Raw genomic sequence first — 23,054 nt, 5'->3', positions numbered from 1 at the left:
CATACCTGCTGTCCAGTGGCCTCGTGGAAATGGGGTGGCCCCAGAGTCCTGCTGGCGGGGCAGAGGTGGGGCGCTGGGGGCTGCCAGGTGGGGAGAGCTGCAGGTGGCGGGGCGGGTGGCCCCCAGGGAGCGAGGGGGAGGGGAGTCCTGAGGGGAGAGCCTGCCCTCACTGGCTGAGGGCTGCCGTGGCCTCTGCAGGGCTTGTCCCCTCGGGCCAGGGACGCTCAGCCCAAACTATGCCGCTGTCACTTCCGAACGTCCTCCTGAGGGAGTGGAAGGGAAGAGAGGAGTGGATGTTGCGTGGGGCCCATGAGGAAAGGCGGGAGGCCGAGATGGCCGGGGCCGCGGAGCGGGGCTCACGTCAGTGTTCTGAGTGGGGCCAGGGGCCCAAGGGGCGCATGCACAGGGCGGGGCTGGGGGTGCAGGGCAGACAGACACACACCCAACCGCGCTGGCCACCAGTCGTGTGTGACACGGGGGATCTGTGTTCCGTGTCCCTACCTGAGTGGGGGGCTGGCGGCTGGGTGGGCAGCCCGCCCACCACACCGGACAAGCAGACGCACAGACCAGCAGAGAAGCGAGGCAGGTCTTTTATTGGAGAACGTGTCACCGACACACAGACACACGCAGTCCCGTCTGGGAGCGGCCCTGGGCCTGCATGTCTGCCTGCTGGGGGCGGGGGGCTGCCTCGGGGCCCTCCAGAGAGAAGCCAGCCTTCGGGGAGTCCCTCCCTCACGCGCCATCTTTCTCCTGGCTGGGGGGGCAACCCCCAAGTCACAGATGCAGGTGCAGGGACCCCAGGTCCTGGGCTGGGTGGGTGCTGTCCTCGGGGGTTTGGTTAGTGCCAGGCTCCAGCAGAGGGTTGGGCAGTCCGGGAAGGGGTGAGGCTGCCGTGTCTGGGGCACAGGAGAAAGGAGGAAGGGTGGGGGCAAGGCGGGGGCGGTGGAGGGAAGGCGGGCGCCAGGTGGGCCGGCTGCGCCCACAGGAGCAGGGGCCCTGAGGGGGCGGGAGGGCTCAGGCCTGCGCCTCCAGGGCACGCACATGCACGCTGGGCAGGCAGACCCAGGACGGCGGCAGCTCCTTGCTCGCGCTATCCTGGTGGAAGCGGATGTGCAGGAAGAAGTCGCCCGTGTAGAGGAAGAGCAGGGCTCCGAGGCAGGCCGCCTGGCCTGAGGGCTGCACCTGTGGGGAAGAGGGGGCAATGTCAGCCCAGAGCAGTACCCCCCATGCCACCAAGAGACCCTCAGACCTATGGGCACGTGCACGTGGGGTCAATGGGGGGAGGGAAGGGCCCCCCCCACCCAGGGCTTCCCTGCTGGGCTCCCCCAAGCAAGTGGCTGTGCCTCTCTGAGCCTTAGCATCTGGCTTTGGAAGGAGCACAGTACTTCCCTCCCTGGGCCATCCTGGGCTGCAGGCAGGGTGGGGAGTGGTTGGGGCGAGGTGTCATTTCAGTGGGGCGTGAGGGCTGTGCTTCGTGGACCTCACCAGTTCTTCTGGGTCACGGGTCGCCACTAGGCAGGGGACACTGAGTGAGAGGACAGTGGCCACGGGGGGCTGCGACGGGGCTCACAGACTGCCACGCACCGCATCGAGGTAGAAGGTGCTGGAGCCCACGAAGGAGACGGCGTCGTGCAGGTCATAGTTGTGCACGCCATTCTGGTGGTCCTGGAAGGGGGCCACCGTGAGGGCGAAGGGCCCCACGCTGCGTGGGCTCCGGTTGGTGAGCCGCACTTCCAGACGCACAGGGTCGCCCACCCGGCAGGCTGCAGCCTCGCAGTCGCACGGCTGTCCGTCCACCAGCACATCTGCAAGGGTCACAGGATGCGAGGCTGTCAAGGGCACCACCCAGGTGGCCTTGCCTGCCATCCATCCATCCATCCATCCCCTCCCCCCGCCCCCCCGAACGCAGCCAGCCCTCTGTGCAGGCTGAGTGCTAGGACACAGACGTGTGGCCCAGTCTCTGCCCTCCTCACGTGCAGGCCGGAGGAGACAGGTGTGGGCACCAGAGCTGTAACCCAGAGGGTGTGTGCCACGCTGGAGGGGCCCAGGGTCATTTGGGGGTCTCCCAGATGCTCCTGCCTGAAAGGGCTGAGCTGCGGTCACAGCCCATGGGGGCCTCTGCAGGTGAGGGAGACCCAGAACCGGAGGGCAAGACTGTGGCAGGGGCGGGCACGGTGTGTGTAGGATGAATGGCCGCAAGGCACCGGCTGGGCCTCTGCCCCGCGCACTGTTTACTCACAGGCAGGCCCCAGGGGTGACTGGGTACTAGCTGGGGAAAGCTCTGGAACCCAAGGAGCAGAGCAGGGATTGGGGGGCAGAGGTGCGGGGGAGGTGGGGGTGGGGGGCAGTAGGCTGGAGAGTGCCATGCTAGAACCCACCCCGGAAGCCCCCAGGACACCCCAGCGGGGTGGTGGGAGGGGTGTCTGGGGGACCTGCCTGGAGGTGGGGGTCGGGGGCACAGGCTGGGATCTGAGCATGAGAAAGCGGACTCCAAGGAGAGCCCCCGTGAAGATGAGGCAGAGATGAGGCCATGGCACCAGAAGCTGGAAGAGGCAGGAAGGAGCCTCCCCTCAAGTCTCCCAAGCTCAGCCCCGTGACACCGTGAGTTCGCCCTTCCGGCCTCCAGATCCCTGCTGCGTGAGGCCCACACTCTGCGCCGACACGGCCAGCCAGGAGGTCGCGGAGGTCGGGTGGGGGGGGTCCTAAGGCTGTAGGGACCTTGTGTCACCGGTACCAGTGCTGCTGCCAGCCTGCCCCGCTGACCTCCGTCACATCCACGGGCCCATGGAGCAGTGACGCGACAGCGACACTCAGGTGTGTACGTCCTCATGTGGGAAGATGGCCTGGAGCCCCAGAAGTGCTCCCGCCCTCCCCCGCCGGCTGTGTCATGATTCCTCATGCGCCTCATGAGGTGACCCCGTCATCACCAAGCCCACGGTGGAGGCCGGCTGGGGACGCCAGGTGGGTGTGGCGATGACCCTCCTGCCCAGCAGCCGGGGGCCCAGGCGCCCACATGAGGCCAGCCCCTCAGTCGGGAGCCTGGAGGCTCGGAGGGAGGTAGGGGGTGGCCTGCCCGGGGGGCGGGGGTGGTGGTGAGGGAAACCTCCCTCCAGGGCGGGTGCGATCCTCAGGGAACCTGTGTGTCCATCCAGCCGACCTTGTGTGGCCAAGTCAGGGCTTGGCATGTTGAGTGTGTGTGTGTGTGTGTGTGTGTGAGTGAGACAGTGTGAGTGCACGAGTGTGCAGGGAGAGATGCACGTGTAAGAGCGTGAGTGTGAGTGGGTGAGCATGTGTGGGAGAGACTGAGCATGCGTGTGTGAGTGAACCTATGTGTGCATGAGTGTGTGACTGCATGTGTGTGAGCATGTTGAGTGTAAGCGTGTGAGTGTGTGTGACAGCATGCATGAGGGGAGCCTGCATGTGTGTGAGGCGGAGTGTGCGTGTGACAGGAGTGTGAGTGTGGGGGTGAGCACACGGAGGGGGTGTGCTCCATGGGCAGCTGGGTGGGGGGAGGGAATTGCGGGTCCAGAACCCCCCACGCTTCCCCCCACAGCTGTTCTTCCAGGAAAGACCTCTGACATCTGTCTCCCCCGACGTATCTCGTTTCACGAAAACCACAAGCCTTTACAACACATGACAGAAAATCTGGAAAGTGCACAGAAACAAAACTCATCTTCTAGCGCACCCCCGTAATCCCAGCCCTCCCCCTGCCACACTCGGCGTCGGGGCGACGACCTCCACGTGCCCTCAGCACCGTGGCCTGGCCTGCTCCCTGGCACCACGAGAACGGAAGCGTGTTCCACACGCTTTGTGAGCGTGCTCGCAAAGGCACTGGAGCGACAGACGAATCCACTCCCCAGCCCGGCTCAGGCCGCGCCCTCTGTTTGGGTGGGTGAATGTCCCTGACGCACATTCTATACCCAGCTCTGCCCGGATTCCCACCTCATGTTCGCGGACAGAGTCGGGGATGGACTTCCCTTCTGGGCCTCAGAGTGTGGGTGTGGGGCGCCAGGGGAGACTGAGCTCCAGGAAGGCTCCGGGCCCACCGCTTGCCCGTCCCCGTGTCTCCAGGAGGGGAACCACTCCCTGCCCCCGCCCCCGGGTCACTGGATAACATTCGTTCCCTCCAATGTCTGACGGCCCTGTTAGCGCCTGCGGCGAAGGTGACAGGAGCAGAGAAACGCACAAGTGCCAGCCTTCAGAAAGTCCCCAGTCCAGAGGGGCAGCCACGGGCCAGGCCACGCCGAGCCACACCGCCGGCTGTGCGAGGCGGGCCTCCCACGCGGCCCGGAGCGCAGGCCGTCGCCGAGAGCGGGCACGGGCTGGCGGGCACGGCCTGCCCCGCTAGCGTCTGCTTGACACTGAACGCGGCCGGGCACTGCCTGAACCTCTTGAATGAAATGGGGAAAATGGAGAGAGCAGCTGTCGGCGCCTCGGTTGCTGGTTCCATTAAGGGAAAGATACGATTATGTGCAAATCAGTGAAGGGTGGCTGGCTCATTACATCTCTGCTCTTCTCTCCCTCGCAGAGCCGCGTGGGTCGCTGGCGTGCCGGGCAGCTGGGGACTGGCTTCCAGCTCACCTGCGGAGCGGCCCCCAGCCCGCCTGTGCGTGTTCCTGTTAACCCTTCCCTGCCCCCAGCTCTGTTTGCCGCCCCCCTGCCCGCAGCAGGGCTCTGCACACAGCCACTGGTGGTGACCTTCCCTCAGCACTCTCCAGAAGGAGCAGGGACTTGCGGCCAGGCCAGGGCAGCAGGGCTGGGGGACGGGCCCCTGGCGAAGCAGGAGGCCTTACCTCGACCCTCCGTCCTGGGAGGGGCCTCTGCCAGCCCGAGTCCCCTTCACCTCTGCAAAGCTGGAATAAGGATCGTGGCCTCAGAGGCCTCGGGTAGGGCTGAAGGCCAGAAGGAGGGGACAGCCCAGCCAGGCCCTCCCTGCCCTGGTCTGAGGGGAGGGCTCCCCTCGTCCCCGCTGGGCCCCCAGCTCTCTGGCTCCTACTCGTAGGTGCGACTGCTCGGCCCCTGGGAAACGGGGTGGCCCTCTGGGTGTGTCCTGACACCTGCGGTGGTGACACTGTCCTCGCCATCCCGGCCTGAGTGGGGAGCCCTGCATCCAGGAAACCGTGGTGCCAGCCAAACGGGGGGTGCTGGGCCTGCCCCCTGGACCTGGCACCCATAATGACTGCCAGCATCAAATTAGAGAATTTCTGTGCTCGGAAAGCAGCTCTTTCCTTCCTGTCTGCAGTGCGGCATCTCGGGTCCGGGTCCAGGGGCACGAAAACTTCCCGGGTCACCGGGAGGGCACAGTGGCGCAGAGCGGAGGCCGCGGTTCCCCGAGAGAAGAACAGCTTCCTGAGTGGAGAAGGGTGCCGAGGCCGGTCTCTCCTGGGACCTGGGGGTGGGGGGGTGGGGGGGGCTGTTTCAGAAACCCGCTGGAGATGAACCCACCAATGAGGACACGGGGGACGCCGGCCGCACTCGGGTGGGGCCTGTAAGCCCACGGGCACGGCGCCCCCGCCCCCCCGGCGCTGGCTCTGCAGCGGGCCAGCTGCGTCCTGCCCTGGGACGAGGCCCTGCTGGGCACGGCGAGCATGAGCAGCTGGGACCAGAGGAGACGCCCGAGCTGTCCGCCAGCGGCTCACGGGACTCACCAGGAAGGAGCTGGGGGTGAAGAACGAAATACTTCTCAAAGGTGAGCTGTTCTGGAATCATTCCTAACGTGCTGGGGGGTGACCCGGACACCGCAGGCCTGTGGCACATGCTGGGCTCAGCTCCGGCTTCCTGGTTTGAGTCCTGCCTGCGAAGGCCCCTGTGAAGGCTCCCCCCGCCCCACCGCCGCCCCGCCCCGGGGCCAGCCCCCTGCCCTCACCGCGTCCACCCGTTCACGGCAACACTGGGGCCCCAGGAGCAGTGGTGGGTGAGCTCCTGCTTTGTGAGCACAGCGGGCTGGTCAGCTGGTCCCCACAGGTGGGCAGTGACACCAGTGTGTGTGATGTGCCCCATGCAGGCGGTGCGTCCCCTGAGTGTCCCCCATGACCACCATGGTGCCGTCCTATGGCGTGTGGGGTGGCTCATCTGGTGTCGGGCATGAGTGGGGCCTGATCTCTCCCCTTGACCTCCAGGGCCACCTCCACTTCCTCCCCAACGCTGGTGGTGACACCCCCTGCGTCCACTTCTGTTCCTGCCATCACTGCCCCTCTCTGAGCCTCAGTTTTTGCTCCTTCATGCGGGATAGCAGAACCCATTTCGGGCGCTTCTGTGAGAATCGGGTCTGTGTGAATGGAGCTGGGGGTGCACGGTGGCCTCGGGGCTGCTCCGACTGGTGCCCTTACCACCGGGACTGTCACCCATGCCGGGGGTACAGGTCAGGCAGTGGGGCTATCGCCCCGCTGCAGACCCCCCAGTACCCTTCTTCACCCACAGGAGGACTGTGTGCTGTTGGGGAGGGGGCATTGGCAGCGAGGGGCTGGGAGCAAGTGACAGAGAAGGGACAGGCCCATAGCCTGGGAGGCTGCATGGCCAGGACCCTTGGGGAAGCAGAGCCCCGGGATGGGCCAGCCCACAAGGTGCCCACCTGTCCTTCCTCCCGTGAGCTGCTCCCCCGTGCCAGTGACAGGTGCCCAGCAGCCGTGCACGGGGCGGGGCCCCTCCACCTGGCAGCGGACAGCAGGACAGACAGAAGGTCCCACCTTCTGGAACCCCAAGTCTGCTTTGCCGCCACAGGGGATGGTGTGGAGATGGACTAACTCCCCTCTAGAGATGTCTGCATCCTAATCCCTGGAACCTGGGGAGCGTGTTCCCTTGCATGACAAAGGCGCTTTGCAGCTGTGAAGTTAGGGATCCTGAGACGGGGAGACTGCCCTGGAGTGCCTGGGGGGTCTGATGTCATCACAGGGCCCCAGCCTGGCGCCCGGGGGTCACACGGAAGCCACTCCACCTGGGTGCCCACACCAAGCCCGCTGGCACAACCGGGGGTCGGCGGCCACCATTCCCTTCTCCACCCTTGCCCAGGCCAGCTTCCCAGCAGGCCTCCCTGTGTCCACACTTCCTGGTGTGCCCTTCTGCACACAACGGAGGGATGGTGTAAAAATGCCGGTCGATTGTGTTACCGCCTCGGTTGACCCTTGGCTGGCCTGTGGCTTCTCTTTATAGTCAGGACGAAAGGGAGGGTCAGTCAGACCATGCTACTGACCGTGGCTTCCAGGGCCCTGCGTGGCCCCAGCCAGGCTCCCCCCGCTTCCCTCTCTACCCACCTGACCTCCTCCCCGCCCCCCTAGCAGGCACCGCACACACTGCCATTCCTGCCCCCGTGGCCCCTCCTCGGGCCACTTCTGACCACACAGTAGAGTCTTCCCACCCTTTTCCCTTTTCCACCCCCCCCCCTGCCCCGCCATCCCCCTCGACAGCTTATCTCTTGTTTACCCATTTGTTTAATATTAACTGTGCTCCTTCTTCCCCGGATGCTCCAGAACTGGCACTTGCCGTGTGCCCAGCGCCAGGCCAGGCAGGCACAGGCTCTGCTATCTGCGGGGGACCGAGTGGCTGGGTGCAGGGGCGCAGGGTGCGCTTCAGGCTGGCCGTGCCCTGCCCCCTTCAGGCGCCCGGTCACTTGTCTGTAACTTGTGACTCAGGGAGACGGGGGCCCTGTCCCTGAAGTGCCCTGGGGGAGGACGTTCAGATCAACCTGCCACTTCCGGACTCCGGGTCCCTGACTCGTATCCCAAGCTCCCGCGGAGGACAGCTTCATGCAGGAGAATCTCACATTGTAAGAAATCTCCTGGGAGCGGATTAGTCTCTTCCCTCAAAGCATTAAATCGGGCCACGGTCCATCTTCTCCCTCCGCCCCCGGCCCTGCTTCTCCTTCACTTTTAATACCAGCCAGAGTCACGGACTTAATTCTGTCTGGCCCAGAATCCCTCCCCAAACCGCTGCCACGTTTATGCTACAGCACGTCCCCGGGCTCCAGCAGAAGCGCAGGCTATAAATAGAAGCAGAGATGAGGGAAGGGCCCTGGGGGGCCCACTCTGGAGAGGCACAGGGAGAGAGCAGCCGCTGGTGCCAGCCTGCTCCTTGGCCAAGGGCAGCCACTGTTGGGTGGGGGTTGAGGCGTGGAGCGAGCCAGGAGATGGGGGAGAGGTGTGCATCCCGGGGGGGGAGGAATCTAGCGTTGCCCCCACCTGCTGGTGTCTTACTTAGGGCCACGCCCCCAACTGGCAAGCTCCCGTCCCTGCTAGAGGACACACGACGGGTGCGGCTATTGCTGAGGGACACTGAGGTGCAGGAAGGTGACGGAGCTGCCAGGGCCTGGGCCCAGTGCCCTGGCCCCTGGAGCGTGCTGTGGGCCAGTGAGGTCCGCATGGGCTGCCCGTGTCCCCAGGGGAGGCTGCCCGGGTGGAGAGGCCATCATCCAGGTCTTGGAATCGGCATGAGGGGCTGGGGTCCCGCTTCTGGGACAGGGGCTCTGCCCTCCAGCCTCAGTTTCCCGTCTCTCCCCAGGAGGGGTGGAGCTCTGCTTGGCCACGGAGGCCCCCGGGAGGCCGACACTGGGCTGGTTTAGGTCCCTGCCTGGGTGTCTGTCACACGCCACTTCTGCTGAGCTCTGCTCCAGTTTGCAAAGTTCGCAAGCGGTGCCAGGAAGGAGCAGGCCGTTCGTGGTGCCTGGCGATGCGGAGGCCCAGTCCTTGGGATCTGCCTCTGTACCGCGTGCGTTTCACTCCGGAGGTTTCCATGATTCGAGGAAGTCCAGAGAAGGTGCAAAGCGCAGTGGAAGGGGCTGAACCTGCGCGGTACGCCCTGGCGCTGGCTCCCCCGTGCTCCTCCTGGGTTCCTGGAGCACTCGCGGTCTCCTTGCTGCTGCTCGAAGGCTCCACGGTGTTGTCTCATTCAGCTCCCGGCCGCCACTGTCACGGGTGCGGACAGTCTCAGCAGCTGGCCCCTCTGCGTGTGGTCCAGGCCAAGCTCCCGCTGCACCCCTGCGCTCCAGAGCTGTATGGAGATATAGTTCACATACCTACGGCTCATCCATTTACGGGGGACAATTCAAGGGTTTTTAGTACATTTCCAGAGCTGTGCAGCCATCACCGCGGACAACTTGAGGATGTTCTCATCGCTCCAAAAACAACCTCCATTCCCTTAGCCTCACCCCTCCTCCCCGTACCCCCAGCCCTAAATGACCCCTGACCGACGTCTTGGCCCCACAGATTCCCCTCTTCGGGACTTTCATGGGAGGAGAATCGCGCGTGTGGTTTGTGTGTCCGGCTGGGCTCACTCAGCACAATGTCGTCAAGGGGCATCCTTCCTAGGGCAGGACAGTTCCCGTGCGGACGTACCACACCGTGTTGCCCCCTCCGTCTGTCACCGACTTTTGGGTTGTGTCCACTGACGAGTGTCAGGAGCAGTGGTTCCGTGGGCTCCTGTGGGCACGGTCTGCGTGGACGTGGGTCTTCCTCACCTCAGGACACGCACCTCAGAACGGAATCTCCAGGCACATGGGGACGATATTTAAGCCTCTGAAGCTGCCAGGCTGCTTTCCGCAACAGCGAAACCACTCCGCCTTCCCACCCACAGCGTACGGCTTCCGGTTTCTCCACATCCTCCCAATCCCTGCTGCTGTGGCCCTTCTGGTTGTAGCCACCCTGGTGTGGACGAAGCAGCATCTCACGATGGTTCTGCCTTGTATTTCTGTGGTTTGTCCAGGCCGGGTCAGGCTGCAGCGGCCCCTGGGGCTCCACCCAGGGCACATGGCTGTTCCAAAGGGCCCTTCTGTGGAGTCTTTACTCACCCTGCACAGCTGTGAAAACCTTCTGGAATTCCAAGCCCTTAGCCCCCACTCCTCCTGGAGCCCAGGGCCAGACTCTGGGACAGGCAGGGACCGAGCTGCAGGCGAGAAGTGGGGGTCGCAGAACTGGGGGGGCCCTCTGTGAGGAGACTGATCCAGAGGACGCGCAGGTAAGAGATAGCAGCCGGTCAGGCTGGGCTGTGAGGCCCATGGCCGTCTGTCCAGTCTGCTCTGTGCAGAGAGGCTGGGTGAGGGGTCAGGGCAGGTGCGTGCTCCTGGCAATCATGAGACATCTGCTAACCAGCTGTGAGCAGCCCAGGGGCTTCTAACCAAAGGAGACTTTTTAAAAGAGAACTTTCTGGCCATGCTGTGTCCTGAGTGTCTGCCTTTCTGGGTCTGGGGTGGTGCCGAGCATACAATTGTGACGTGCCCGCGTCCACCATCTCGCTCCAGGTGGGCAGCACAGAGGAGCAGGGAGGGCAGGAGAGGAAGCTGGGGGCGGGACCTCCTGAAATAGCAGCCTGCTCCACGGTCATGTGCACATCACCTTAAGGGGCACGGAGGGTGGATTTCTTGCTCAACTGGCTTATCTGACAACCCGCTCATTTCTCCTTTAGGACAAGGCTCCCACGGCCAGGTGAGCTCAAACTCCTAGCAAGGGCACCCTCCTCACCCTCACCCCACAACGCGACCCTCCCTGCCTTTGCTGACTGTAAGAGATGGGATGGCCGAGTAGACTTGAGGCACAAATGTCTAATTTGAGATAAAAAATACAAGGACGTAAGAACAGAGCAATAGAAATTAATTAGGTGAAGACCCAGCGAACAGCTGAAGTGAGTCAGGTTTTGGAAGCTCTAGAAGCCTGCTTCAGTTAAAGCACACACAAAACTTAAACTTCACAGAACACACACGTTTTTCTTGTCCACACATAAATTTGGGGTGGGCCTAAATTTTACAGTCAAGTTTGACTCAGGTGAGGCTTGGCTCAGGTGTTAATCAAGAAGCTCTGGTGGCGCCTGGGTGGCTCAGTCAGTTAAGCCTCTGACTTCAGCTTCAGGTCATGATCTCACAGTTCGTGGGTTTGAGACCCGCATCAGGCTCTGTGCTGACAGCTCGGAGCCTGGAGCCTGCTTCGGATTCTGTGTCTCCCTCTCTCTCTCTGCCCCTCCCCTGCTCATTTTCTGCTGCTCTCTGTCTCTCAAAAATAAATAAACATAAAAAAAAAAAGAAGGTTTGTCACTCTTTATTTTATTTTTTTGTTTTTTTTTTTGTTTTGTTTTTTTTTATTTCTAGGAGAGAGAGAGAGAGAGAGACAGCATGAGCAGGGGAGGGTCAGAGAGAGAGGGAGTCACAGACTTTAACATGCTCCAGGCTCTGAGCTGGCAGTCAGCACAGAGCCCGACGCGGGGCTCGAACCCACAAACCGCGAGATCATGACCTAAGCGAAAGTCGGACGCTTAACCGACTAAGCCACCCAGGCGCCCCGGTTTGTCACTCTTTAAATGAAGTTAAAGAAGTTCAAGTGGCCCCTGGGAGGTGAGGAGAGCTAAGAAGGGTCCCAGGTCGCACTCTCCTCCCTGGCAGCAGCTGGGAGGCTGTCCTGCAGAAGGGGTGCAAGCAGCTCTCGCAGGGAACTCTGCAGTTTCCAAGTACCCAGTAAACAGCAGAGAATTTTCTCTAATGCCAACGAGTAGCCAGCTGCCATGTCTTCCCTCTTTACCAACGAGAGCCAAGTAACTGACCTTTTCTCTTTGGCAGTTAGGAAGCCCAGAGCCAACGGTGTACCAGTGTAGACCACCACCATGTTGGCCTTGAGTGAGCTGCGCTATAGTCTACACACACACACCCTCTCCTACAGAGCTTGACCAATTATGCCAACCAAATACGGTTCCCTGTAGTCAAGATATTTTCGATTTAATTTTGCTATTTTCTTGAATATTGAGACAGAGTTCGGAAAAGAAGTTAAAAGCACAGACACGCCTAGGATGGGGGGTGATGGTGTTTGGGACAAGGGTCCTGTGAACCAGAAAGGCAGTGCACAGCCTGGGGAGGGAGTGACAGACCACATGGCCCCCTTGCTCTCCCCGCACTCTGTGAGCCTCTGGCCCCGGGGGAGTCAAGTCCTTCCATCGGGTGTGCTGCCCCGACAGGGAGGTGGCCGGAGTCGGAGGGTGACGGGCAGGAGGAGGGCCGGCCCGCCTGCTCGGGACCACGGTGCTGTTTTCGGGAAGTGTGGCTCCCTGGGCTCCTGCAGGTCACAGGGCGGGAACACAGGCTCTGTCTGGTCCCCTCGGCGATTGCCAGGGTGTCACCGTATGAAGCCGCAGCTTTGCGCTCAATCCACCGAATGGCATGCGTTTCTACCAGTTATTGAGGACGCTAATTAGTTCATAAAGCAGAATGCCTCCTCCTCGGCATCGGGAGGGGGACTGTTCGAGGCCCACACGTGTAATTACCCTCAAGTGGAGAAGAGCTTCTGAGGAGCTGTTTGGCTCTCTTGGGTAAATAATTTACTTTTACAACTTTTCATTAAAGATTAAAGGGAATTAAATTAAAATTAAGGCGGGTTGGACTCGCAGAGGAGGCCCATGCAGCTTGGAGTTCTCTCACGGAGAGGCTCTCCGGCCTCCAGAGCCCGGCCGGTGGTTACCGTGCCTGGCACAGGGCATCCAGTGCTGCAGGGGGCTCAGGGGACGGAGCCCGGGGTAGGGGTGGGGTGAACTTTGGTGGGGAGGGAGGCCGTGGCTGGCCCATGGCTGCCTGTGGGCTGTGGCAGGCCACCGCCTTGAACACGGGAAGAACCATGCATCCGCAACGCCGCACGGCGGTCTGGGGTCCTGGCCACGGACACCCCCCAGACTCCAGGTAGATGGCGGAGCTCAGATGCCCAGGGAAGAGGTGGGGGTGAGGCCCCTTCAGGAACCGCTTGCTCATCTGAGTGTGGGCATCATGCCTGCACCCACCGGGCACGTGGAGTCGAGGAGATGCACCCGGGAGAGGGCGGAGCCTGCCCAACAGGCTTGGGGGGGATGGGAAAAGGGGCCCCCGGCAACGGCTCAGCGCTCGCTGACACGGCTACCTCAGTGGCAGAGACTGTACCAAAGCCGGGCACGCCCCTCGTCTGAGGGCTCCACGCTGACAGGGGTGCCTGCGGTCCTCTGTGCCCACCCTGCCGGCGGTGCTGGGCTCCTGCTTCCTCTCACTGGCACGCAACCCCCCAGCTCTGCATCTCAAAGCCCTGTTCACACGCCCTCTCCACCAGGAAGCCCTCCCTGCTCTTCCCTTAAGGAACACTTGAGCTTGAGGTGGTTCTGGTGGCAGAGGCTGGCTGGGTATTCACCAAGTCATGCCTTTTCCTCCTGGGCACACGGTGGCGTGAACACGGGACTGAGTCTGGGTCAGGGGACAGCTGGGGAAATGATGGCCCCAAACCTGGTCCACAGGCACATCCGTCCCGCAATCCCCATCTCCACTGTGACGACCAGAAGTGGAGGAAGGGGCCGCAGAAGGGGCAGAAGTGGGGTCCCCACTGAGCTCCAGAAAGGCCCCCCCAGAACAGCATGAACCCAAACGCAGTAAGGTTGGTGTGAGGTCCCTGAAAGCTGCGGCTGTTACAGAACCGAGCTGTGATACCCAGGCCTCCAGCGCTCCTACATCCAAGCTCCCAGAACTCAGAGCGTGGCTCCGAGGCCTCGCTGGGGGGCCCACAGCCAGGTCCCCGCTCCTTCCCAGGGGACAGGGGACACCCTGGCCGAGGGAGAGGAGCCTCCAGTGAGCCCGCCTCCTTCAACCGCCTTGATCTGGACACACGCCTGAGACAGCCGGAGATCAAAGGCGAGAAAGCATGGAAGATGTGCCTGCTGGCTGGCAGCATTATGCAAGGACGTCTTTCTGAGAATGGCAGAGAATGTAAAATGACTCCTCGGTCCCCGAGCAGTGTCTGTACCTTTTCAATCTCTCATTTTTCGTATTTTCACAGGAGCAGGCCCCCGCCACCCAGGGAGCCCCGGCACGGCTTGGTGCTCCTGCGTCCAGCTCAGCTCTCGCTGCACCACACCCCCCCAGCCTCGGACCCCTCACCTGCAGGGCCAGGTCGCACGCGGGGCCCTCTAGTGGCAGGGCGATTCGGGGCCACCGCAAGGCCTCCTCTCCTGGGCGAGTGAGCATGAGGCGGGTGAAGGCGGGGCGGGAAGGGCTCACACACAGGCGGTCTGTGGCTCTGCCTGGCGCCTGGCCTTACCGGGAAGCGTCCCTCCCACTGCCGTGGCAGCCGTGCTTGGCACTCCGCACTGGCCTGGGGGGCTGCCTCCACCGACAGGCCCCCGAGGCCCGGGTGCCCCCCCTTCCCCAGTGCCCAGCAGGGCCTGTGAATGTGGGGCGGGTTTGCAGACCTGCCACCGGCCAGGCCCCGAAGCCAGGACTCTGGACTCCTCGGCTGCCCAGCAGGAGACAGAGGGTTTCTGGAGAGAAGACATAAAGCAACGATGGACGTAGGAATGACAACTAGCAGAGTCGTTCCTGCAGAGTAGTCCAGACCGAGGCGAAGACGGTCTGCCTCTCCCTCCCTGGGGCCGCTCTGCCCCAGGACCCTGTGACCACCCCCACCCTATGTCAACCTCCCACAGCCATATGCAATGCCCCTCAGAGTCTCTCCTTGCTGACTCCTACCAGCCTCTTCAAAACCCAGCTCAAGCAGCACCTCCTCCAGAAAGACTTCCTGCACACACCCAGGCCCACACCAGCTCTCTGTCATACCACGAACTGCCCCGACACGATCAAGAGTTTTCTGCTGACAGACTGCCTCCCGATAGAGACTAGCTGCTTAAGGGTAGGGGCTCAGGGTTCATTCACTGAACTAAGTGAAGAATGAACTCAGCCAGTCTACTGCTTGCTGTGTGGCCTTAGGTAAATCACTTAACCCCTCTGAGCCTCCGCTTCCCTATCTGCTACATGAGAGAACCGGGCTGGATGATTTCAAACAGGCTGTTATTCCTTTATGGGTCTCATGCCCGGGCTCAGCCCCTCTCAGTGCACATCCAGACCCTTCTTTCTATGGAGCTGGTGTGGGCTATCGGTTCCCATGGTACAGCAGACACTGCCAGGGGCCCTGCCCACTGCCACACATGGCCCAGACTCTGTAAGGGGCAACAGCCCACGCTTCCCAGAGAGCCACAGTGTCCCGGAGCGCAAGGTCCATCAGTAATGACGTGGGCCACAAAGGAACCTTCCGAGCAGCTTGAGTGACCAAACCATGGGAGCAGCTGGGCAAACAGGTTGCTGGCGTGCCGGCTGCCCTGTGCTCGACTGGGAACAGGGTCAGGGCTGCCCCCGGCTGTGAGAAAGGGTGCCCCAGGGAGTCCATCACTGCCTCTGGCTCACAAGGACATGGCCAGGGGCCTTCTGCCTTCCACGGGGCCAGGGCCGGCAGGAATGTGTAGGAGGCAGTGGGCCCAGGGAGCTTACAGCATCAGGGGAGACTGAGGCCCGCACAAGCCCAGGACAGGGCGAGGAGCCCCTCACACCACAGCCCACCCAGGGGGAGGGGCCAGGACTGTACAGGGGGACGTCAGGGCAGAGATGCCTGAGGGTCACCTACCCCAGCTGTGCCGGTGGCATGGGATGCGAGCCGGACCTGAGGACCCTCTGGAGGTGATCCTCATGACCGAGGCCCCAGGAGCAATGCCCCCAGCCTGGGCTTCTCTGACTAGGCTGGAACATTCCAGAGGCCCCAGAGCCTAGGATATGCACGAGACCTCAACTCTCCCCGATTAAGGCACGCACCCTGCATACGCGTGTGCATTTACCACACCTCAGAGGCGGGTCTCCCCGGGGCCCCGGCCAGCCCCCGTCTGCTGGTCCTCCGTGGCCCCTCCACCCCGGCAGCCCCGGCACAGAGAGCACATGTCCTCGGGCCGCTGCCCCTCTGTGCTGGCGGATCCTCTCAGGTTTGCAGGGGACAGGCTTGGGGCCAGGCAGCGCCCCTGCACGCACAACCCTGGGGGGCACAGGCTGAGGGGCGTCCGGGCCGACAGAGTCAGAGCACAGCCTCAGCAGCCGGCGTGGGGGCCTCTGCTCTCAGGACAGGCCCTATGCCTGTCGCCACCAATGGGCGTCTTCTCTAAGTGCACCCTGTGGGCCACAGAGGGTGGGATCCGGGAGCCCTGGGATCTCCCCGCGGCCCGAGGGACGTGTCCTGAGGGGCCACTCTGATGGCAGCTGTCCACCAGGACAGGGGTGTGTCCTAGGGTCGCTGACCCGATGGTGTGGTTGGCCACTGCGTGCCACAGCCCAGCTCATCCCAGCTGCCGCCGTGCCGCCTCGAGAGCGCACCGATCTCACAGCAAGTGAGGACGATCCCTCCGGGGCAACCCCGCTTCCCACCCGGCGCCTTCCGCACAGCTGTCCCTGGAGAAAGGGCTCCCTGGGCTTGTGACTGCACAGACGGCACAGCTGAGCAGGCGCAGGTTTGTGGAAGATGCTCAGGAGGAAGGGCCCTGCCTGGACTTGGTGTGGGCGAGGGCTGACAAGCCTCAGTCTCCTCATCTGGAGGATGGGATGGGACCGCCCGACCGGCAGGGATGCGGGGCGACAAAGGGCTATGGAGAGGCGAGGGGTGCCGGTGTCCTGCGGGGTGCGTGCTGTCCCGCTCACAGCGTGGGGGGCTCTGGAGCTCTGAAAGTCCTCCGAACTGCAGCCTAGGCCAGTCCCTGTTGTGTCCCCACACACCAGGAGCCCCAGAGGCAGGGGCTGAGATTTACCCATCTCTTGTGAACATAGGAGTGTGTGAGTGGGGGGACCGTCCCTTCCCATGGCTGCCGTCGGCCTCCCCACTCCCAAAGTCCCCCAGCAGCCGCCCCCAGGATAGGACGTAACTCCCACTCTCTTAAGGCTCCCTGTGTGCCTGGCACTGTTCTCAGTCCCCTGCGTGGATGATCCCATCAAACCTCACGAGGGCCCTGGGACAAAGGAGCCTTACTGCCCCCATTTTACAGATGAGGCGCACAGAGGTTAGGTCACCTGCCAGAGCTGATATTTGACTTGCAGAGCGCACGCTGCTTCCTTCTGCGAGACTTTGTCTGCTCCCTGCAGTGGCGGTGACGGCGGCGACACGGGCAGGATGGACTGCCCCGTGGTCACAGAGGAGGAGCCTAGTGTGACCCCAGCATGGGGCCCAAGAGCCCTGCCCCTCCCCCAGGCAGCTCAGCCAGGGCTCTGCCTGCTCGGCGGCTCCCCTGGCCACGGCCAAGCAAGAGGCGAGGAGGCTGCCTCGAGGGTGGCGCCTGGGCTCGGCCAGCGGGGCTGCAATACGCCATTTCAAATGCGTCGGGTCCCTCCCAACAAAAGGTTGCGGGCGGCCCACTGGGTCGGCCCACCTGGCCATGTGTTTGCAACTTCCGGCCTAGTTCTGTCAGACACCAGTCTCACAACCACAATGCATGTCTCAGCTGTGAAATGACCGGCAGCCAGAGCTAAACAGAGCACTTCTCTGTGGGGATCCAGAGGCTAGGGATGCTCAGGGGTCAAGGCTACAGCTCCTGGAACGGACCACAGCTTGGCTCTCAGACAAAACCGGCCCTTCCAGGAACCAGGCCACCCGCAGGCATCCTTGCTTCAGGTGCCAGGGCCCTCCCCCCGCCCTTCCTCATTTCCCCATCTCCGCGTGCTGCCCACCTGCTCCCAACACCAGCGCATGACCACTGGCAACAGGGTCAGGCCCCTCTGTTTCACTTACTGAAGGTGTCGACCATGGCTTTGTCGTGCCCCCAGCTAAGGTGACGCCCACAGCTCCTTTTAATCTGCCTAGCTACTGGGGTTCCTGTGCCCAGAGGACCTGGATACTTCATCTTCCATCTTCACAGACTCAACCAACACTAGGCTACATGTCCTCCATCCATCCACCACTCGCTCGCCCATCCCATCCATCCATTCCCTCCCTCATTCATCCCTCATCCATCTACCATCCACCCATCCACCCACCATCCATCCATCTACCACTCACTCGCCCATCCCATCCATCCATTCACCCACTCATTCATCCTTCATCCATCTACCACCCACCCATCTACCACCATCCATCATCCATCCTCACACCATCCATCTATCCATCCACTTACTTGCCCATCCTATCCATCCATACACCCACTATCCACCTACCACCCATCCATCATCCACCCACCCCCCTCCCACCATCCATCCACCCACCCATCCATTCTCCCTCCCTCTTTCACTCACTTTCCATCATATTTCTTGATTGCATTTTCCCCCTTTACTAATTTGCTCTGTTCTTCCTTCAGGGTGGGGTAACCCCAGTGCCTGCTAAACTCTCATCTCCCCTTTAGAGCCTAAATTCACTAATGTCTCCAACACAAGCCTTCCTTATTCCTTCCAGACTTTCCCACGCCTTCCCGGGGCCTTGACCATACCTTTACTCAGCTTCCCGAGTCAAAGAGGCCACACTGAGTCTTCCCTCTGCCATTTATTAGCTGTTTGCCCTTTGGAAAGCTACTCATTTTAGGGCTCCAGAATCCTACTTAGAATGTAGACTGAAGGCCGACGTAGGGACTGAGGGAAAGTGCCCGCCCTCAGCACACCGCTGGGCCAGGCCACATCAGCCCCCTTCCCTCACACTGCGTCACAGCTGGCTCATAGGAGGGTCCCCTGTCAGTTGGTCTGTTTTCTCAGCGGGAACACAATCGTATTGTCTGTACCTCCCAACCCTGTTTCTTGGCACTTAGTAGGCATTCAAAGAACATTTGCTGCACTGAACTCACTGCATCATGCCAAGTATGGACCTATGAGCTGAGAACCACAGGGAGAGAGAGACACTCTAGGCCTGTCCTGGTTCATCTGGCTCAGGGGACCCGAGCAGGCAGCAATCACTCAGCCAGCGTAGCCAAGGCTTCCCTGGGTCTCTGGGCCTCGGTTTCCTTCTGTAAGATGGAGCAGCCACCTGCAGCCCCCGGAGTCATTCCTCTGCTGGTCTCAGCCACCTGATCAGCAGCAAATGCCACCACGGACGCAGTGACGGCATAAGCCCTAGACGACTACATCCACCCTCACAGAGACAGGAGCGCTGCCCCAGGAGCACAGTCTGTGGGGGTCGCTGACACCACCCCCCAGGCACCGCTCCAGAGAGAGGCCTTAGTCCCCCAGGGTGGCGGTGCTACCTGTAGACAGCCTGGACTTAGGAGCACTGCCCTAGCCAAGGTCACGGCCCCTTCCCCAGGCAGCCCACATCCAGGGACTGGTTGGCGCGGGGTAACAAGGCCCAGACCCTTCATCCGTGGGGGTTACTCCTGCTCCAGAACTCTTGTGGGCCAGCACCTCAGCCCCGCCCCTCCCTGACTCCGACGGGGCACTGGGTGCCAGTCTCCACCCCAGTGGGGGCCAGGGACCTCGACCCGGGGTGCAAGCCAAAGGTACAACTCTCTTCCCTCCTTCTGTTACAAAGCCAGCCATCCAGTTTGGGTTGGAGACTTAAACCCTGGTGGAAGGTCTTGCTGAGCCTCCATTTCCCCATCTGCAAAATGGACCAAAGCACTAAGTGCATACAGCACCCTTGTGGTGTTTACGGGAGGTGAACCACAGAGCTTCAGGGTACACGGCGCGGTCACTGCCTGGGGGCCCAGGAAGGACCGCCAGGGCCACCTGTTCTGGCGGTCAGGGGCCAGTGGACCAGTGGGTGGGGAGACGGGCAGCCAGGAGGGCGCCATGGTTTGGCTGAGCAGAGGGAGAGAGGCAGGAAGGGACGGAGGGCTCTGTGCCGGTTGGCTGTGTGCGCCCGATTCCCTCTCTGGCCCAGCACCAGTGGGCCTGCTCCTCAGCCGGTCTGTGCTGGGCGAATCCGGGGTCACATGGAGCACACGCTCCAAGGGGACAGCTGGCAGCCTCGGCTACTGGGACAACGTAGCACAGCTGGCCTGTGCCCGCTGGTGCTGACAGTCCCGGAGGGTGTCCGTGGCGGCCCTGGCGGGGCCTGTGGGCACCATCCCAGGGGGCCCTCGGCCCAGGTCCTCGTCCACTTCTGGTGCCGCTGGCCGGGCTGTGGCTGGTGAGTGTGAGGGACACAGGAGTGCAGGTGGTCCCCCTAACAGCGCGGAGACTAGCGGGGCCATCCCACCCTCTCACGGTGGCCGGCGCCTGCCGCGCTGCTGCCCTTCAGAGGCTGGACGGGGGCCGCGCCGAGCAGTCAGTGTCCGATGGAGCTTCAGAGCGCCGCGTGGCCGAGGACAAGGGGAGGGTGGACGGTCCTGCTAACGGGCAGGATCCCGGCCTGTGGGCTTGTGCTCGTCCTGAGCAGCTGGGCGCCGCCCCGGGGTCCTGGGCTCGGCTTCTCCGGGCCTGCTGACCCTGAGCAAGGGGCAGAGCTCATTCCACTTCCAGACCCACCGCACTGCCCACAAGCCACGCACCTAGTAGGCACTCAATAAACGCTTGCTGGCAGACGTGCCTTTTTATCCGAGGGGGACGTCCCGGCCCAGGGAAAGGATGCTTCCCGCAGCGGGACACGCTCCCGGAGGTGACCACCTGGGCCTGGGGCCAGGAGGCTTCTCCAGTAATTAAAAATGTCATCCTGCGGAGCGACCTCATTTATCATTTTAAACAATGCAGGGATGGTGCCTGGGCCCCGAGGCGGCTTCCTACAGAGGAGAGGCGGTCGGGAGGGGATTACACACACATCAGTCTCTGCCCCGTTGCACGGGCAAGAAGCCCTGAGCCTCGCAGAGGCTGGGCACCTGCACCCGGACGCCGGCGTCGGCCCCCACCCGGGCCTGCACCTGCCCGTGGGAGCTGGGGCTCGCGCCAGGGTCTGCTATGGGCAGGTGGCCGTGTCGTGCTGGGCTGTCTTCTCAACCGAGGGAGTACGTTTCGTCCCGCCCGTCTGGCCAATGAGGGAAATGCATGCACCCGGGCTTGGTTCCAGTACGGGCTCTTCCAGTATGCTGGCCGCAGGAGGGGACGTCCGTCCGGCCTGTGACGCGCAGGGCAGCAGGGTGGGGGGGCACGGCTGGGGAGGGCATGGGGAGTTAGTGTTTTGTGGGGACAGAGTGTGGGCTTGGGCAGAGGAGGAAGTTCTGGAGCTGGGGGCGGGGGGCATGTACTTGACGTCACTCAACCGCACAGACGTTCACATGGGTTTATGGTGCCTGTATTTTACCATGTCCGGAAATATATGGAATCAGATACATTAAAGTTATAAATAAACTTCCTTAAACATTTTCCACTGCATTTAAGGTTGTAAATGGCCAAACAGAATCAAAGGCTCCCCTCAAAGAGACTGTTAAAATAACAGGTTCATAAACAAAATCGCAAGACATAGAAATTCAACTGAAGATCTTAAGGAAGAGTGGAGATTTAGAATTAATATCATAAATTAAATAGCTTTTAAAACAAAGTTAAGTCTTTGGACAGTTTTTTCTGTGAAAGAGAAAACACCCCTAAGAGCTTGAAAGCCTCACATTTGATGCCTGGAGCCCCGTGACCCCTGGTCCTGCCTCCAGCCAGCAGCCCTGGGCCTCCACCCCTGCTGGGGTACCGGCCCAAGGCCTGGTCTCTCTGGTGCGGCAAGGATCACCTGGCACATCTCAGAGCCCCAGTCGTGCCCACCCCCCGTAATCCTGTCCTTCCCCAGTGGGCCCACAGCCACCTGCCTCCACTGTTTCCAGATGGGGGATGCTTACACTGAACGTTCCCAGCCCCAGGGAAGGGTCCCAGGATTGTGCCATCAGCCACCATCTGTCATCCTGAGCCTCAGAGGGCAGGTCTGGGAGGCCCCCCCTGCTTCCTGCTGGGAGGGTCTGGCCCCTCCCCAGGGCGCCCTCCCCCAGGCCCCAGCAAGCCCTCAGGGGGCAATGAGGTCTCCAGACAGAGTGCTGTGCTCTGTCCCTCAGAACACAGTGGTTAAGTGCATGTATCAGCACTGGGCAGGGCCTGTTCTTTCTGGAAAGTTCTTGAGTAATGGGCCCCTCGCTGGGTCCCCAGAGGCAGACTCCACAGTGGGTAGGATGGTGGGCAGCAGTTGTGTGGGCAGCGGTGTGGTCGGGGAACCCTGCACTATGGTCGAGGCCCAGAGCAGCCACCCAGGAGGTGGTGACCATCCCCCCCAACCCTGAGTAAAGGCTGGCCTGCTGCTCTGCGCCCTCCCGACCCGGCCCCCCGGCCGGCACTGTGCACCCTCTCGAGATGGGTTAGGGAGACCGCGCCCCCCCTGCAGCGGCCGAGCACATGGCCTGCCCTCAGGAAGGGTCCCCCACGTCTCCTCTTGGTGACTCCTCCATCCGCTGCCCCCGTCCGGTCCTGGCTGCTGCACGCAGACAGACGTGGGCCTGATCTCTGCCCACCTCCGCCATCCTGACCCCCGCAGCAGCGCTCTGGAACAGCCCTGCTTCTCTTTCAACAAGCGTCACCTTCTCTCTCACGGTACCTGGCTTCCACACCCACCGCAAGCCCGGCTGAAGGGTTAACACACGCTCTCCCCGCCCCAGGCCTAGGGAGGACGGGGAGCCCCTGGACCATACTGGGCAGGGTGTGGACTGCCAGCTAAAATCCCAGCTCTGCCTCTGTGAGCCCAGGTCACGGGACCGACCACACTGCCGGTGCCTGACCTCTGGGCTTCATCCAAATGTGAGGTGCACATGTGCAGGTGTGTGGTTCACATAACCTGCTCCAGAGGGTCCGGGGGGGCATGGCTGGGTGGGGTGGGGGCAGGTCCACGGTGGGTGAGCACGGCTCCTTCACTCTCAGCCCTTGTAACACCAGATGGGGAGAGCAAAGGGCAGGGAAGAGACAGTGGTGGCAGGAAGACAGGCCGGGGAGGGCCCAGCCTGGGGCGGGGCAGGGGGCTGGGTGCCCCTGCCTGTCCCCTCCTGCTCCAGGACAGGCAGAGAGTGGCCCCACAGCCCAGCACCCCAAAGGACACCAGGTCCCTGGCAAAGTATCTGGTGTATTTTCAGAGGCCGCGGCAGCAAAGAGGGTCTCCTTTTCCTTCATCACACACCCCTGCCCCTGCTTCCTCCTCTGTGAAGCCCTCCTGGACCTGCCCAACTAGAGCAAGGGCCCCCGTCGGTCCCCCATGCTTGGATGTGCCTTGGTCTGAGGATAAAGCTCTGAGCCCTGACGGCTGGTCCTGAGCACCGGGTCTGCCGGGGCACACGGAACATACCAGGCTCCACTGAGTCCGGCAGGGAGGTTCCTGACCGGCCCCTGCTTGGCCTCCAGGGGTACCTGAAGGGCCTGCTGATAGCACAGAGCAGCACACGTAAATCCCTTCCCATCCTGC

The 23,054-nt window shown here is 62.3% G+C and overlaps 1 protein-coding gene across 2 annotated transcripts in view; it reads right to left on the bottom strand.

The window, feature by feature from the left end:
- Positions 1-572: 572 nt before the first annotated feature.
- TRAPPC9 (trafficking protein particle complex 9) overlaps positions 573-23,054 on the bottom strand; it is a 555,131-nt gene continuing 532,649 nt past the window's right edge. For both annotated transcript variants that reach the window (XM_039232979.1, XM_039232980.1), the window contains 2 exons: positions 1,585-1,805; positions 573-1,182 (listed from right to left, as the gene is read on the bottom strand). In XM_039232979.1, the coding sequence (XP_039088910.1) occupies positions 1,015-1,182; positions 1,585-1,805 (389 nt within the window). In that variant the 3' untranslated portion in view covers positions 573-1,014. The remainder of the gene's footprint in view (positions 1,183-1,584; positions 1,806-23,054) is intronic.

Source organism: Hyaena hyaena, unplaced genomic scaffold, assembly GCF_003009895.1.
Source record: "Hyaena hyaena isolate Hyena2069 unplaced genomic scaffold, ASM300989v1 scaffold_69, whole genome shotgun sequence".
Taxonomy (NCBI): Eukaryota; Metazoa; Chordata; class Mammalia; order Carnivora; family Hyaenidae; genus Hyaena; species Hyaena hyaena.
This window is presented reverse-complemented; position numbering and strand designations above follow the sequence as displayed.